Raw genomic sequence first — 18291 nt, forward strand, 5'->3', positions numbered from 1 at the left:
GCTAACACAGTAAGTGTTATCCATTTTTACTCCTATTCTGCACTATAGCACTTTGCTGATCCATCTGCACTTCTGAGAGAATAAGCCAATCAGAGCCTCTGGCAGTTCTTTACTGCTTTGTAATAGCAACTAAAAACCTGTCTGATTCTGCATCTGTGGTTTCAGGCCAGTTTGCTCCTGTAGAAAAGCTCCTGGTTCAGCTGTTTGTTGGTGCTGAGCTGAGTTCACTGTCTATCAGTTCTGAGGTGTGACCCCCATCTCTATATAAGAGAGGATGCTGGGTAAGATGTGCTCTGTGCTGAGTGGTAGAGGAACTTCTGCTACCTCTGCACTTATGGATACTAAAAGAGGAGTGTGTTCTCAAATCAGCATGTTTAAAAGTGTGCAGCTATGTTTTCGGTGAGTTCGGAATCAGGAGTGCAGCATAAGGTCTCAAAGTCTTTTAAAAGAAGAAGCTGACTCCTTCCGCTCACAGCAAAGGTCTAGTGGGCTCTTAAAGGTCTCGGGAACCCCAGGGTATACTGATCCAAAGCCAGTGGGTCCATAGGTCCATTACAAGTACAGTTTGGTTTAGTGAGACCCTTGACCTAGTAGACCAAAATGCAGTCTGCCTCATGGTTCCAGCAAATGAGGCCATTAAGCTAGCCAAGCTTCACCTGGCTACAAAGCCCCCTGATTACACCAGCACAGTTACACACTGGAAGGGTTTCCTGGCTGCAAAAGGTTTGAGAACTATGAGTCTATGTGATGTACATAGTCCTAGGAAGAACCCTTAAATTGCTACAGAACATTTCATGTGAAAGTTTCTAAAGGCTTCAGAAGGTTGTTCACACATTTATTTTCCCCAAAAGTGGTTCCTCTATGGTAGTGGTCACCATCCCTGCTCCTGGTGATGTACCTTCCCAAAGACTTTAGCCAACCTTAATCCTCCCCCTAATCCATCTAATCACTCTTTCAGAAGTGCTAGATTTGGGTGGAGGTGAAACCTGCAAGAAGGTAGATCTCCAGGAGAAGGTTTGCTGACCACTTGCTCAATGGCATCACTCTAGGAACCCCTTGTAGCACCAGACATGGACAAAAGTACCATAGACCATTAAAAAAAAAACTGACCATGAAGGCTAAAGCTGATTCGCTACATCTGGGACAATGGGACAATTGTGTAAACTTGATTTTTCAAATTTTTTGGCTACTGCAAGACCTCCACACCTGAAAGTTGGCCCTTGTTTGAGAAAACAGTTCTCAGCAACCCCTTTGCAATCAATTAGCAGAGAAGAGGCAGAGCCAGCATAGCACTTTCCATCCTTTCTCCTCTCCTCAACTCCTCTTCTCCTTTATTTTTGGATATCTTGTCCTAGTTCTGCATCCGAGGTCCCTGTTTTTCTTCTCCTTCTTGTTTCTGCTGCTCTGTGCTAGTTAGCCTCCTGCTCTCATCTCGAGTGGGTTTCCTGCAGTAATGAAGCTAAGGATGTGGTTACACAACAATGCCCAGGTACTTACTGTGTGGAGGCATGAAGAGGAGGAACTGCTGGAGTCATAAATGATGGTGTGTGTTGGTCTCTCTCTCGTTCGCAGTCTCTCTTCAGATTTGAACTGTCCCATAAGTGTTTGAGTCACAGAGTTTGATTGACAGCTCCCTGGTGGTGTCTAATTGTCAGGCCGGCTAGTCTGGCTTCATCTGGCTAAACTGCTGCTTGCAATGACGATCTAAAAATGCTGGCAGGGCTTCAAATGTGTCTCAGTTGTACTTTCGAAAGAGAAGGTGGCAAAGGGGCTTCTATGGAGCGATGGTCTAGAAGAACCACTTTTGATTCTAAAAGATGATAAAGAGTTGTTTTTAAGTGCCCCCCCCCCACACACACCTTTAGGATATAAAGAACCTCCTAAAAAGAAAGAAGAAAGAATGTAATGATTCTATACCAATTAAAGGTCTTTCCCAGAACCCTACATCCAAGCCAAGAACCATTGAGGAGCCTCAGATCTAGGCCTACTGGCTTATACTGTTGATAGATGTTTGACCTCTTTGGCATGGGTGGTGCATGCTGAAATTGAATGTCACTCACTCTACAGCACCGTAATAGAGGCATAGCATGTTGGCAGGTTTGTGATATTACTGTAAGCAGCTGCACAGAAGAGAGGAACTCGATCAGTGGCTTATCCCGCAGAGGTGTTTTTCTTCAGTGTCAAGGTCTGACAAAAACATCTAAAAATCAGGAAAGCTGGATTTTAGTGGGGTTTGCCAGATTATGAAACCCAAATCCAGCCTATCCAACAGGACTAGAGCTGGAACTTACCTACTGGACAGTCCTGACCTTTGGGCTTAACTGAGAACTCCTGCTTTGTGTTCTACTTCTAAACTCTTATAGGGCATCTACTGAAAGTCCAGTTTCTTGTTTTGAAGAGCTTTGAGTGTATATCATTGGTGGTAACTATACTTTCTAGACATTAAGGCTAGTTATCTAGCTTAAATGTTGATTAGGTGTTTAAGAAAAGTGAAACTGATCGGTTGAAACTGATCTTCTCAGACTTCAAGGGGTCTAGGGGTCCTTGAGGACCAGTCTGAGATTAGCATGTTTAAAAAAGGCTCTATTAACAGCTTGAGTAGGGACACCCTTGGATTGGGTATCAACTTTTTCAATTCCAGTCCAGTTCAAAGTCTTTGTTTTACCCATGGTGTTCAGAGCGCCATCCGGTGTCCTCAAGCTGCTATTAATGAACATTACTGCTCACTCTGCAGCTATTTTACATAATATCTAAACCTTTATAAAACTCTCACTGAAACGCTCCATTTTACCAGCGGGAGAACCGCTCACCTTTCTCTGTTTTTAAACCAGCTCAGCTGAAGAGCCCATTCAGAACCAAGTGGAGGCTAACGCTAATGCTAATACACACACACACACACACACACACACACACACACACACACACTATAGAAACCCAAATAACACAGCATCACATTCACTCACTATAAACCAGTTATTACACACCAGTAGACCAACAACTACAGATATCAGTCCAGAGTGTGTACCACTACACACACACACACACACACACACACACACACACACACAGGAAGTGATAAGACTGCAGTGATGTAAAGGAGCTGGCAGCTGATTGGTCAGGGAGGAGAGTCAGACTGAATTATCAGATATTAAACACTATAAAACCATCATTTTAAGTCTCTATTAAACTAATTTAGTCTGTCCAGAATGTCTGATTATAGAAACTGATACTAATAATAGAAGAAAGAATTTTACTGAATGGAGGAATCAGCAGCTCATCTGATCTAAACCGTGGGGCTGGATTATTTATACAGACACAGAGATCAGATCAATATTAGCTGATACTCAGCATTAAAAGACTCGGATTGAATCTGGGTGCAAAATGACCAGATTGGAACTGAAGTCTTGAATATCAGTTGTTTTGTGGTTTATCTTAATTATGAGCTTCTACATGTAGGCTTAAGAAGACCCACCCAGCTGACCACATCACACCCCAGAGTGTGAGATTTGTGTAGATTTGTCACAGGATCAGATCCAAGTCATTCATTTTTTTCCCCTCTGATATTCTATCCAGCATTCCTCTGCTCATATCAGCCCAATACTGATGCTCATCCACACCAATACACCCCTGTACTGTAAAGCCACTGAACTCAATTTAGCACAGATCACCTTTTGGCGCTCCCCTTTGCAGCCTGTGGAGTTATGACCTTAACCTGAGTCGGCTCAGCTACGTTCATTAACACTCGGCGGGCAGAAATCACAGCACAGAGGACGTCCTCCTTGTGCTCCATGTAGGATGGTGGCTTGCTTAGGTATCCGTGAAGGTGTGTTTGTTAGTTGATGTGGGCGTGTTATGTGGCAACAGGCCAAGTTCTCTGGAGGTGTGTGCCCTTGTTAGAGGACGTAGAGAGTAATGGAATGGCCAGCAGTGATACAAGTAGCTTGGTACAAGAAGCTCAGTCCATATCGAGCCAGTAAACATGCTCTTATTCAACTGTTCAAGCTGAATGTTCACCAAAGTGACTCACTGTGTTGCTTCTCATTGTTTGCTTGTCAACATACATTTGACCTTTTCACTTGGAGAGTCCAGTGGTCATAGCAGAGATTTAATTAACCTCAGTTTCTTGGGTCAAGCCTGCTGAATGCCTTCACCGCCAGCTTTGCAATCCATGGCTCATTGATCTTCAGAATGCTCTTTTGTGTGACGTCAGTGCTGTTTAACATGTCTGCGGTGTCTCTCAGCCTGCCCATCTTTTTCGTCATGGCTGAGAGAAACCAGTGGGTGTCTTGTCCATTTTGTGTCCGCCTCACGCCCGGCCTTCCCTGTCCCTCAGTACGTGGAGGCCATCGGCAGCAGGCAGAGCGAGCTGGACAGCCACATCGCAGAGGGCTACAAAAACGCTCTGTCCGAAGAGAGGAGGAGGTACTGCTTCCTGGTGGACAGACAGTGCGCTGTGGCCAAGAGCAGCAACGCCTACCACACCAAGGTGAGAAAGCCCCACCCCCAGCACCCGTCTACATCACATCCTGCTCATGCTGAATGGCTCAAAGAGAGGGGGTCTAAGGGCAGAACCAGTGTATAGTCTTAATGCGGTCACCTGCACTCAGTTCTCAGCGCTCTTCCACTTACTAACTATTTCAGGAGCTCCATGTGTGATGATTTGAATCTGGCAGCTGTTCTTTACATTGTGCCTAAATTTCATGATGACCAATAGAAACGCTTAAGTGAAGTCACTTTGCAGATACAAGGTTTTTGCATGACACTGGCCATGGTGGTCAACCAGCTTGGTCAGTCTGGTCATCCATCTTGGTCATGGTGGTCAACCATCATGGCAAAACTGGTCGACCGGCTAGGTCATGCTGGTCGACGAGCTTGGTCATAGTGGTCAACCATCTTGGTCATGCTGGGCAACCAGCATGATCGTACTGGTTCTCTACTGCTTGGTCAGGCTTGTAGACCAGTTAAACCATCAAACAAAAACATACCCTGTGCTAGTCAGGAGCTAAGCTGGTGAACAACCTTGACCACCTTAATCATTCCACCCAAACATATCCAGAGAGGCTCTGTGGTCATCAGCATCATCTCAACATTGTTTAGTTAACCAATGAAACCCCTGCGTCCACTGATAAGCTGTTTCTGCCCTAAACACTCCCTCTCATTACAGCTGTTAAAGCTGCTGCTGCTGGTTATGCTGGTTATGCTGGTTATGCTGGTTTTGCTGGTTTTGCTGGTTATGCTGGTTATGCTGTTTATGCTGTTTTGTGAATGTCAACAATGGTCTGCTCGTCCTAGCACATGTGAACAAAGCCAGAGAAGATAATGGTGTGATGAAATCGCTCATTTAATAAGGGCTTAATGAAATCCAGCTGATTACCAGTTCCAGGCTTCTATATTCTTTCATTTAATTCAAGGCTGGTGATTCCCCCCCCCCCTGAAAATCAAATGAGCAGACACGGGTCAAGGCGATCCACCCTGAAGCACAAGTATCGCCTTATGCTGACAGTGGTTGAATACAGTGAGCTGTAAAGTAAAGTGGTGCGGGGGAACTCCAGTCATGCCCGGGTGAATGAGTATCCCTCCTCTGCTGTGCGTGGGCCACGCCGCTGCAGCGCTGACAGACAGAGCAGTGGGAGGAAAGACGCATGGAGGAGGAAGAGAGAGAGAGAGAGAGAGAGAGGAAGAGGAAGGGGGGGCTGAGGCAGAGGGTGGCCCACTTCTACAAGAACACTGTGTCCAGACACTGAGCGTCATGCGTGTGTGTGTGTATTTGTGTGCTTGTTTTCATACCTTTTCAGGACATAGAGCAGATTATATATAATACTAAATAAGACATATGGCTATGATTTTATATATATATATATATATATATATATATATATATATATATATATATATATATATATATATATATATATATATATATATAGATAGATAGATAGATAGATAGATAGATATATAATGTACTTATTTACAGTATAATATAATACATAAGGTATGATTATTATACCTTATAATATATTATACATTATACATAATACATATGGGACATGTGTAAGTATAGATGAGTATAGATATTTGCATTTTGTTATGCATAGGTCATGGTATTGTTGCATACACAAATCAGCCATAACATTAGAACCATCTGCCTAATAATTTGCCTTACAGTTTAGTTCTTGTCAAAGTTGATGTATGCTATGGTAGATGTAGACTTTCACTTCATCTGTCAGTGGTACAAATGTTCTGTCATTATTATATATATACATATATATATGTTTGTGTGTGTGTACTGTAATATAATATGTGTCAAAGGTTATGTATATTATTACATACACATACTTTTATAATAAACATAACACATATGAAACATGTTATCACATAACTGGGACCTACATAGTGCATATGGGACATTTACAAATGTATGTCCTGACATTGTATGAAAACGTGTGTGTGTGTGGTGGGAGAGTATTCATGGGTGTGTGGGAAGGCATTTTCTCTAGGAAACTCCGTGCTCTAGAGACAGTGTGGTTTGATGGAGACACAGAGCAATTCAGTGTGTTCAGCTGAGACAATGAGACTGAACCTAATGGCTGTGGAGGAGAAATTGGGGCAGAACATCTGAAGATTGCTTTTTCCCCAGAGATGGAAAGAAAGACCGAAAGACAAACAGAGAAAACTGAGGAAGATGGAGAGACATGGAAGGCATTGAGTTGGGCTCACTTTGTAGATGTGGGTTAAAGCTACTTTCCTTACCTGCCCACCCACCTGGTTAACCTTTCTCTCTCTCCTTTCTCTATTACTCTGTCTCTCTATCTCTCTCTCTCTTACACACACACACACACACACACACACACACACACAAATGCTAACGCATGTACACTCCCACCGTTGGCCTTGTTGTGTAAGTGGCCCATAATAAAGAAGTGGTGCTCCAGTTAGGGAGAGGCTGAGGAACAAAGTGAATTGGGCTGAGCGAACCATCTGCCTGAGGAGACACCGTCATCTCTGGAGCTCCACACCTTCGCCCACAGCCCGCACGCAAGGACTGCCAGGTACTTACTCACTGCCCGCTGCTGAGGCCAACTGAGAAGATAATGGGAACAGCACAAAAGGCTCTCTTGCACGGATACCGCAAAAACGTGTGTGTGTGTGTGTGTGTAAAATTGATAATACAGATAAACTGAGAAAACTAGCTTTCCAGCTGGCAAACTGCATAGAAATATGCTGCTGGTTATAATATGGTAAATGCCATTACTTACTCAATTACAAATACTATAAATTTCCATAACATATCATTAGATATAAGGGCATCTTCTTAAATTTGCCTCTGACAGCATTTGCACTAAGACAATACCCCCATGTTCTCTATCAGAATATTCAGAACAGTCCTATTCAGACCCTAAACCTGAAAAATCAGTTAGATAAAATGAGAGTTAATGACCCTCCAAAGCCACAGATAGCTAGCGGCAACCTAGATGAGCGCCAATTACAATTACAATTACAAACAATTACAATTACAAACAACTGATGCTCCACCTCAGCAAAACCCCAGTAAAGGAAGACGTTCTAATATAGTAAATGCTTTTACTTATTCAATTCTAAAAACTTTACAAAAACTAACCAGTATGTATTTGTCCACAACTACACTGCCAACTGAGTTTAGTGAGCCTATGGCAAACCATTGTAACCTAGAATACCACTAGTGATGCTGTAAATCCATTTTACTTGTAAAAACAGAAATTCTCTGTAATGTCCAGTAAAATATCTGATTTCTTAATTTCCTTGACTTATAATTAACCCCCTGGAGTTGTCTTAAATTTGCCTCGGACGGCACTTGTACATAAGACAATATAGAAAACCACGTTTTCTATATATACTTCTAGAATATTCAGTTTTATTCAGACCCTAAACCTAAAAATTGACATCAGATTTTAGAAATTCTTCACATTTCTTCACAAACATACCTCATACTAGAGCGTACTAGTTCTTCCTCCACCATGCAGCTTCTCACACGAAAGGCAATCAGCCCTGGAGCCAGCTTTAGTGGCCCAGTCGGCCCGGTCACGCGGCTCGCTGCAGGTGCTTTTTGTTTGGCTGCCAGGCTGATAATCGCCTCAGCAGGGAGAGCTATGGAGCTTGACTTAGACTCTCTCTCTCTCTCTCTCTCTCTCTCTCTCTCTCTCTCTCTTCCTCTCTCCTTTACACTCTCGTCTTTCTTTGACTCTCTGACTTCTCTCTTTATTTCTGTATCATTTTATGATCACAAAGGAAAAGTGATTAAAGGCACAGAAGTTGGGAATTCAGAATTGTATTGAGATGAAAACAATTGTTCCCAGGGGCTAATTGTTATCGGATTATACTACGGTTAGTTCTGACTTCACTATGCGATTGGATATGGTTCTATAAGTAGACGTCTAGTGATAACAGCAGTCTGGAAATATAGCTCTAATGGAATCCCTCGATTTGCCTGCAATCAAGAAACATCAACTGAGATCAACAATAAAATGAGAGTTAATGAGCCTCCAAAGCTTCAGGAAGCTAACGACAACATAGACGAGCGGCAACAACGAAATCACAATGCTCCCGTTACAAACACAGAATGCTCCACCTCAGCAAAACCACCCCAGTGCAGGAACATCGTCAGAACATGGTCAAACCAGCCAAACATGGATGAGGAGAGACCGTTCCAGAGAGCTGTGTGGCCCTTGCTCAGCATTTTAAATGGAGAAGCTCTTGGTTATGACATTTTTGACATGATGAATCTCTGGTTCCTGAGTTCTTAGATCTCAGCTTTTGGTTGAAGATCTGCAGTGACATCAGGAGCCGAATTGATCCTCAACTGGCCAGAAATATCTTACTGGTGTAAAACACCAAAAAATATGATGAGGTTTGGTCTGAACTATAAAACAGTTGGTTCTTGACTCTGTAAGAATACTTATTTTCATCTCCAGTGGTGTTGCAATAATAGGTCACACTGGTGATGGACATTCATTTTCTTCACAGGTATGAAGACACAGTCTCCTTAATTAGTACTTTTAACATTTGTAACATTAAATCATAAGCATCAGGACTGTACCTGTGGTATAACTGCAAGATTGGGCTGTAGAATAAATTAGAGTTGTGCAATAAATAAGAAATAGTGGTTCAAGAAAGTTCAGTAAACTTTTGAAAATGTATTCAAGGGGTTCTATAGTAAAGTCAGTGCATCTACAATATATGTCCAAATGTTTGTGGACACTCCTTCTAATTCATGCATTCAGCTACTTTAAGATTGTACCCATTGCTGACACACACACAGCTTCTCTAGTCCCTACCCATAGTATAGGCAGATAAATATGACCCTATTGGCACCATGCTGACTAATGCCAGGTGTGTACTAGAGGGGTATAAACCCCCCCAGCTTTGAGCTGTGGAGCAGTGGAGGAACTGTGTTCTCTGGAATGATGGTTGGTGCTTTATCCAATACTTTTGGGATGAGTTTGGGGAGTTTGGGATGATGAGGTGAGGTGGTGATCCTCATCCAACATCCTGACCACTAATGCTCTTATCACTGACTGCAATCAAATCCTCACAGAAATCCTAACAGCAATGCACCTCAGTACAGACGGTTACTCCAAACACAGGCAGTGGCAGTACTTTTGTCTGTATATTGTATTTAGAGCCACACAAAAATTATGTACATTGTTATTGTTCAGTCATAGAACCCTAATTTTGGTTCTACGTTGAACCATTTCGCTGCAACTGCATGTGTGACCACAGGCCTGACGGATTGCTCCAGAGTCAGTCCTTTGTTAATGAATTAAATGACCCGGCTGTATAAACAACCCCTAAAAATAAAGTGTCCTGATGCTTTGTGCAGTGTGGGCAGCTTTTCAGGTGTTCCTTAGCTGCTTGGCCAACGTACAATGGCCAGCTGGGCCGCAGGGCTGGGTAAAGGCCAGGGTAATGAGGCGATGTGCGGCCTGGTGTGGATGGGGGGAGACAACCAGAGCTCTGAGCCAGCTCACAGTGTGTTAGATTGATGCCTCTGTGCTTTAGAGGAGCAGAGTAAAGAGCGATGTCTCTGTGCTTTCGAGACTAGGAATGGTTAAGAGGGCTCTCTCTCTCGCCTCATTAAAGAGTCTGTCAGAGTGGAGTTCACTACCCTTATACTGTGTGTGTGTGTGTGTGTGTGTGTGTGTGTGTGTGTGTGTGTGTGTGTGAGCAGTTTGCTTCTTTAGTCTATAAGGCATGGTTAAACCAGTAGTTATTCCCATCCTTATGTCTGAACTTTCCATATTTGTCCATAATATAGCATAACCAGTCATGGAAGCCTCCTAACACCAGCAAATGTCCAACCCAACATTGTGTGTGTAAAGTGTAACTGATAAAACTGTGCAGAATATTGATCATGTGTATATAAGTCGATCATTTATCAGATCATGGTCAATTGAATGTGTGTGTGTGTGTGTGTTTGTGTGTGTGTGTGTGTGTGTGTGTGTGTGTGTGTGTGCACTCAGGGCAAAGACCTGCTGGCCCAGAAGATCCCAGTATGGCAGCAGGCGTGCGCCGACCCCCATAAGCTCCCTGACCGGGCTGTCCTCCTGACTCAGCAGATGGGCTCTGGGATTGGGGGACCACACCACATTTCAGAGCCTATTCCTGGAGCCAAACCCCTGCCCATGTCCCCTGAACTGGCAGCTCTCATGGGCAGCCAGCAGGTGAGTGAAAGAAGTTGGTTGGCACAATCCACACACCTTTTGTTGTTGGACTGTAATCAGTAAAAGGTTGCTGGCTACCTCAGTGCTTGTGATGTTCTCAGTTCAGCAATGTTGAAGCAAATATGATGACTAATTATGTCCTACAGGTGTCTGTGTAAGTTGAGAAGGTATTGTACAACTGTATAAAGGCCTGAGGGAATTGTCACATGTTAATTACCTCATTGCTGTGAAGGGAATTACAGAACATTTCTAGATGTTCACACCTCGTCATGCTTTAGCTTGGTTATTTATTCATTTCCCCCTTGCTGTTGCAATTTCCCATGAGGCAAAGAGGCCCCCAGGAACCACAGGGAAAGGAAAGGGTGACAGTCAGTGTAATTGAAGTGCTTTTTGATGGTAAACAGAAACTGCAGAATTCAGAGTTCAGTGTTTCAGGGGAGGTCAAGCTGTCTTACGATAGGGTAATTGTTTTCCGAATCCTCTTAATTTAGAGTCCTGACCTTCAGAATACTCTTCTTTTAGGATACTGACCTTCAGAATCTTCTTTTTTGGGATCTTTACATCCTCTTTTTTTATTAGAATCCTCTTTTTTGGGACCCAGACAATCAGAATAGACTTTTTAAGGATCCTGACATTCATGCTATTATTTTTTGAGATCCCGACATTCTGAATCCTCTTTTCTGGGATCCTGGTAATAGAAGTTCCAGTGCTTTTTACTTGTAAACAGAAACTGTAGAACTTTACTAAAGATTTTACAGAGTCCAGTATTTTAGGGGAGGTCAAGCAGTCTTACAATAGGCTATTTGTTCCAAATCCTCTTTATTCCTGACGTTCAGAATCTTCTTTTTTGAGATCCTGACTCTTAGAATCGTCATTTTTGCACCCAGACATTTAGAATAGTCATTTTAAGGATCCTGACATTCTGAATTCTCTTTCCCGGGATCCTGGTAATAGAAGTGCCAGTGCTTTTTGATTGTAAAATCTTCAGTAAATTCTACAGCTTCTGTTTCCAGAGTTTAATACTTCAGGGGAGGGCAAGCAGTTTTAAATTAGGGTATTTATTAGATGGAATACATAGATGTTTAAATTAATTAATTATATGGAAAATGGTAGTTCTAAAGGTGGAATAGGGGATATACATTTATATCTATACATTTTCGTTTTATTTTGTATTATTCAACATGTGCCTTAATGTACCAAGAACATTCCTAATTCATTTTCTGACCTCTCTTTATCTATTAGAACTGAACAGGCTGTAATTACTGTGCATTTAAGACCAATTTATTTCAGTGACCTCTGTTCTGACTGGCAGCCCTATTTTGTGCCACATTCAAAAAGCAGTCTAAGCTGAAACACTCCTCATGTGAAGGATTTGACTTTTATTTTTTGTGTATTTTTTTGCTGTGATTTGTGCTCTTTCAGATTTACATGTTCTTTTGTCTGGGCTAACCTCAGATAGACCTGAGATACACTGATGCTGACAAAGGCCACTGTAATGACTCTGTAATGTACCTTTCTGCTGGTTCTTCCCTTAGAGGATGATGGGTGTGGAGAGTGTTCCCATAGTCAACGGCACAGCTGGAGTTCATGGGGTGGAGGACTATCAGCACTGGATGGACGGCAAAGCTGCACAGGCCAAGGCCGCCTCGCCACAGGTCCACCGCCATGGCAGTGACATCTACTCCAACACCCTGCCTGTCCGCAAAGTTGCACCTATTAAAAGCAAGAGCACTCTGGGTAAGTTACAACCAGAATGTCCAGGTAGTACGTACATACATGTAACCTTATCTAGAAATGGCATTGAGGATTACTATTTTTGGGATCTCGACATTCAGAATCCTCTTTTTTAGGATCCTGATATTCCACATTTTTTTAGGACTCTGACATCCCAAATCCCATTTTTTTGGGATCCTGACATTGTGTCATCATTTTTTTGGGATCCTCACATTCGGTATCTACTCTCAAATCTTCAGATCTTGGCATTCAGAATGCACTTTTTTAAGATCCTGAATTTCAGAATCCTCTTTCTCGTGATCCTGGCACTCTCAATCATCTTTCATGGTATGCTGACATTCCTAATTCTCTTTTTTGGGATCCTAACATTCAGTATCCACTAAATAAAATAAAATAAAGCAGCCACAGAAGAACCACTGTTGGTTCCCTAAACACCAAATTCAGTGGTGATTCTTTGAAGAAACACTTAAACACTTTAGAAACGAGAGTTAAAGTTTCCTGAACCTTCACATCCTGTTAAGCATCGGTTCCCAGACTGGTCTTCAGGGACCTCCTGATGGTCTGTATCTTCTGCTCTGTACTTTTGTTCTACTTGAGTTGGAGCTCAACTCTGGACCACATGCAGATCATCAGGAGCCAGTTGGAGAACTACCAGTGGGAAGCTTGGGGAGCTTGTAACGTTTTTTCTGGAATCGATCCTCTAAGCCAAGAACCAATACATTGGTTATTATTTTTAATAGTAATCCACATGGCCAAGATGCTACTCTGAATGATAGTACACTGTGACCTAAGCAGTCTGATTAGAGGCAGGTCTGTAGATTGGGTTATTTGAGGATAGACGGTGCATCCAGATTAAAAGACAGTTGCTCTTTCTGCAGCGATGCTACCTTCTCTCTCTCTCTCTCTCTCTCTATCTCTCTATCTCTCTATCTCTCTTTGTCTCTCTCTCTATCTCTCTCTCTTTATCTGAAGGCAGCCACTGTTTCTCCTGCACCCTGACAATAAGAGTGCAAACACGTTTAATGAAAACAGGCCAGAACTAGAGGGAATAGAAAGGACAGGCTTTAAAAAGCCTGAGAAATGGGTGAAGGACAGAGCTGGAGTCTGAAGGATACTTTAGGGTGTTTAAAGCAGACTAATGTACATGAACAGTGCAGGGAAGGACATATATGAAAGCGGATATCAGGGGACTTTTACTTTATCATAGATCTTTTGACGTTATCTACTCTGTGTCTCTCTCTGTCAGTGATTTGGTCACTGATATCCACTCGGGCCTCAGTACAGTAGCACTGCTGGATCTTCACGAACTGCCTGGTTTGCTTTTGCTCAGCCCTGCCTATCTGACTAATGACGCTTTGACCTCTGATTGCAGCAGAGACCCAGACCCTGCCCAGGTCAAGCTCCGTGGCGGCGGGACTGGAGAGGAACGGGCGGATGCGCGTCCAGGCCATCTTCTCACACGCGGCTGGAGATAACAACACCCTGCTCAGCTTCGTTGAGGGAGACATCATCACACTGCTGGTGCCTGAAGCACGGGACGGCTGGCACTATGGAGAGAACGAGAAGAACAGGATGTGAGTGAAGCACCTCAGACCTCAACCTAACGGTACATTGTTAAAGGTACACTTAATGGACAAAAGTATTGGGACACCTGCTCATTCAAGGGTATTAAAAAGAGTTGATCCTGCTTTTGGTGGATGTTATACTTTTGTTAGATTTTAAAGAGCAATGCTGTGAGGATTTGATTGCATTCTCATCCCAAAGTACTGGATGGAGCACCAACCATCATTTCAGAGAACACAGTTCTTCCACTGCTCCACAGCTCAATGCTGGGAGGCTTTATAGCCCTCTACTAGCCCACGTCTGGCATTAGGCAGCATGGTGCCAATAGGTTCATATTTATCTTCTCCAGAGAGTCCTACTGTATTTGCAGTACTTCTCAGCAATGGGTGCAACTTACAGCAGCTGAATGCATTCATTAGAAGTGGTGTCCACAAACATTTGGACATATAGTATACTGTACATAAAGCATCCTGTATATTGTTGACTCAGACTGTGTTTGATGTATAACTTGTGTGTGCGGCAGGCGAGGATGGTTCCCCTTCTCCTACACCAGAGTGATCCCTGAAGCGGACAGCAGCAGACTTCATGTTAGGTGAGACCTAATGAGTACATTTGTGGGAGTTTTTTGATCCAGTTTTTCACTGGTTGTAAGTTTGAGTCTCAGTTTGGAAGTCCTGACTCTTCACTGACTCTACCTCAGGTCTTTTTTGTACATAGCAAATGTCCTTAGCTGGAAGATCTCTGTATAGCAGCGCTATAAACTCACTAGCGCTGAATAAAGTGCCATAAAGTTCAATAGCATCTGACAGAACTACACTGCAGTGCATTTAAGACCATTCACCCCCCGCGACTCTACTGTGAACATGGACAGAAATGAGAGCGGGTTTACTGTGCGTTCATAATGCAGAGCTGTGTGAGATAATGGTTTTGTGTGTGTGTGTACTTGTGTGCGTGTGCGTGTGTGTATGTGTGTGTGTGTAGTTTGCAGCATGGCAGAAGCTGCAGCACAGGGAATCTTCTGGAGAGGGAACAGGTCACTCTTCCGTCTCCTGATTACGGCACATCCTCTCGGCTAATGGCACAGAGCGCCTCACTGAGCAGACAGAGACCGTACAGTGTGGCAGTGCCAGGATTTTCACAGGTATGTACACATACACACATATTTTTGTGTGGGTATTAACAGATGTGGGGTTGAAAAAATCATAAAAATCACCATATCTTACACCCTACCGATGCTCATTGCTCTCTTACACCCCGCCAACAGTCTATTTTCGTTTGTAGTTGTTTAAATAGCAACAGTGCTTGTGAATATATCTACGCCGATGGGCGTGGTGGTCTCGAAATGAGGTGTGTTCAGGTCAATTTCTGGAGTATTGCTGTGTATCTTGGCAATGGAAAACACAGGAGCTCCACTGACTGAAAACAGCCTAGGCAGACATTCGTCAACAGTCAGACGTTCGTGCTATCTTGGCAGTGAATTGTCAACACAGGCGCGTGCAGCCTGACGCTCGTACCCGCCCCACTTTACACCACTGAAATAGCAATTTGCTGAAGTCAGACCACACCTGGCTCTTAAAGGAAACTGCGAGAGACACGCTGGTTGGTTTATTACTGCAGGTTACGCCCAAAACACACCCATGATTAATTAAGAGATGTACTTTTCCAGTCATTACGATAAATCAAGGCCTGTTGTCTTTTTTTTTTTTTTACATACTTAAACATCTGGACATTTGATCTTGAGACTTCTAATCAACACCATTCTCTCTGAAGGCCTCAGAGGGCTCTCTGATCTGGCCATGGTGATCTTCTTCACCATTCACCTCAACTTAAATAAGACCGACTCCTCCAGAATAATCCTCTCCAACCATGTTCTGATCATCTGCAGCTGATGTTCTGCACCTGGACAAAATCCACGTAGATTAGCATTTGAGATTACTTGTACAGACGCGTGTGAGTGTGTAATGAAACGCCTAGAAAACTGAGTGAGATCCAGCTGCTGTCCTGCTGCACACACTCCGCAGCCCAGTGGTGGCCAGCTCCATCAGAACAGACTGCACCTCAGCTGACAGGATAGAGGACGTTTCGGAACATTACCCTAAGCAAATGTGTGTGTGTGTGTGTGTGTGTGTGCCCATGCTACACTTTCTAATTAAAAGCCATGGTTCTGTTATATAACCCTCCCGACACGGTGTTTCCCTCTCTAGTGTGTGTTCTCTGTCTTAAATTGATAAATCAGTGATGTTTAAATGACACACACCCACGCTGTCCCCCAACACTCCACTGTCAGCCTGATCGCTGTACAGAGTGTACTCAGTGACCTCCTTCCCTCTGTATCTCTACAGGAGGATTCATTTAGTGCAGGTACTGCAGTGCACAGAGCTTAGCCTGGCCTGCATACCGCTTCTGCCACCTACTGGCAGTCTAGAGCTACACACTTTAACTTCGTAATATCACTGTATAGTCCTTATGAAACAAACAGGTTATTATATAGAAAAGTAGGTTCCTACTTCGACGAAGGCACTGCCAGCGTCCTGCGGTATTATTATTCATTCAAGATGTGATTGATTCAATTCAGACATTTCCACAAATATCACACAAATGTTTTCCTTTCTAACAATTATAAAAGTAATTGAATTAATATTTGTTTTAGTTGAGTTGTGACTTTTTACTATACAGTTCAAATTGAATTAAATTTGATTTACATTCTGTATTAAACTGAAATTCTGCTCTTCTAATGTATTTCTGTTAGTTTTGATCATAAATAAAGTCAGAAAAATGGTCAAAATGTTGCCAAAAAGAATGAAAAAAGACAAAAAATAAAAACTAAAACACTAATACAAAATAAAATGATTAATAAAATAAAAATATGAATAACAAATAAAATAATTGTATAAATAAAAAGATATACATATTAACAATCAACAATTAATTAACACAATAACAGTAAAAGTATTGTAAAAAATTATACAAAAATAAAATAGCAAATATTATAAATAAATATTATATTATAAATATTATATATAATATTAAAATAGAATAATAAAATACAAATAAAATTGTATGTGTTTTATTTAATATGCAAGTCTTAAATCTTAAAATTCAAATAATAGTAAAATTCAAAATCATAGTAAAATATGTGTTTTTATATGTAATTATTTACAATAATATCACATTATAGCATGCTGTTGTTATCACTGGTGATAATAATGGCTTCTAAGGGTTAAATGGCCCATTCCAATTCTAGATTATTTAAAGCTTAAAGGTCTGTAATGGGCTGTAATTGAGCTTACGTTTTGTTTCTTTTTTTTTTTTTTTGTTCCCTCAGCAAGGGCTCGAGGACTACGAGGCCCGCTTCCCAACAAGGTAAGACTTTTAGACATTGTAGATCTCACAGTTCTGTTTAGGGTTCAGTCACTGGAGTTTATTATCCCTGATGAAGAGTTTGGCCCTGTTTGACATAGAGGAAAGTGTGTGCTTAGAGAAAGGGTCATTCTTATTATTCTGTTGAAGTCTTTTCTATTTTTCTTCTTTTGTTCATTGTTTATTTTATTATTCATTGACTTTACTTTTATCAAACTACAACGGCACTTGGCAATTCCAAATGTGAATGTGGCAAGCAAAAAAAACCTTCTGTTTGCTTGACCTGCAGCTGGACCAGTCGTCCGTAATAGAAGGTTGCGGATCTCTTGCCTAAAACGTGATAAGGTGGGCGGGTGACCAATAAGTGCACCCAAACCCATTAGGACAGATGGGGGGGGAAATCCTCCTGTTGTTTAAATGGGTTTCACAATGCTTCTGTAGTTATACGCTATTGTCAGTGATTTCCAAGAATGCTATTTTCCCATAGATGACAAACCTACACGCTACATGCTTTCAAGTTTATTTGTTTCTGGTGGCAGATGCCTAATTCAGCAGATTATACTATAAGTTAAGAACCTCTGAAGACCGATCATGAACAACAATATCATGATCCAGGCATTGGCTGTGCAGAACCGTTACTCAAAAATGACTTTGTTCATCTATGGGGTAAAATTCCCCAAACATGGATTTCCAATTTTATGGATTTTTATGAATTATATTTTCCTGATTTGTCATTTGTTTTAAATCCATCATTCCATTTTGTGTTTGTTTCTGACTCTTGCTTTTGCTTATTCCATCATGTCTTCGTAAGTTAGTCCTTAAGTACATTGGTTTGTACTTCAGTTGCTCTTGAGTTCTGTAGACTGGAATTAAGCAAAAGCCAGGAAGAGGATCCCATTCCCTGCCAGATATCTTAAAATTCCTTATTTGGGCTGAT

General features: G+C 42.1%; 1 protein-coding gene across 7 annotated transcripts in view; it reads left to right on the top strand.

The window, feature by feature from the left end:
• baiap2b (BAR/IMD domain containing adaptor protein 2b) overlaps nt 1-18291 on the top strand; it is a 98510-nt gene that overhangs the window by 66487 nt on the left and 13732 nt on the right. For 6 of the 7 annotated variants that reach the window (XM_072666986.1, XM_072666987.1, XM_072666990.1 and 3 more), the window contains 7 exons: nt 4334-4486; nt 10497-10697; nt 12233-12434; nt 13804-14005; nt 14518-14586; nt 14976-15135; nt 17320-17357. In XM_072666986.1, coding sequence (XP_072523087.1) covers nt 4334-4486; nt 10497-10697; nt 12233-12434; nt 13804-14005; nt 14518-14586; nt 14976-15135; nt 17320-17357 — 1025 coding nt within the window. The remainder of the gene's footprint in view (nt 1-4333; nt 4487-10496; nt 10698-12232; nt 12435-13803; nt 14006-14517; nt 14587-14975; nt 15136-17319; nt 17358-18291) is intronic. The other variant, XM_072666992.1, reaches the window with a different exon arrangement.

This window comes from Salminus brasiliensis, chromosome 22 (genome assembly GCF_030463535.1).
Source record: "Salminus brasiliensis chromosome 22, fSalBra1.hap2, whole genome shotgun sequence".
Classification (NCBI taxonomy): domain Eukaryota; kingdom Metazoa; phylum Chordata; class Actinopteri; order Characiformes; family Bryconidae; genus Salminus; species Salminus brasiliensis.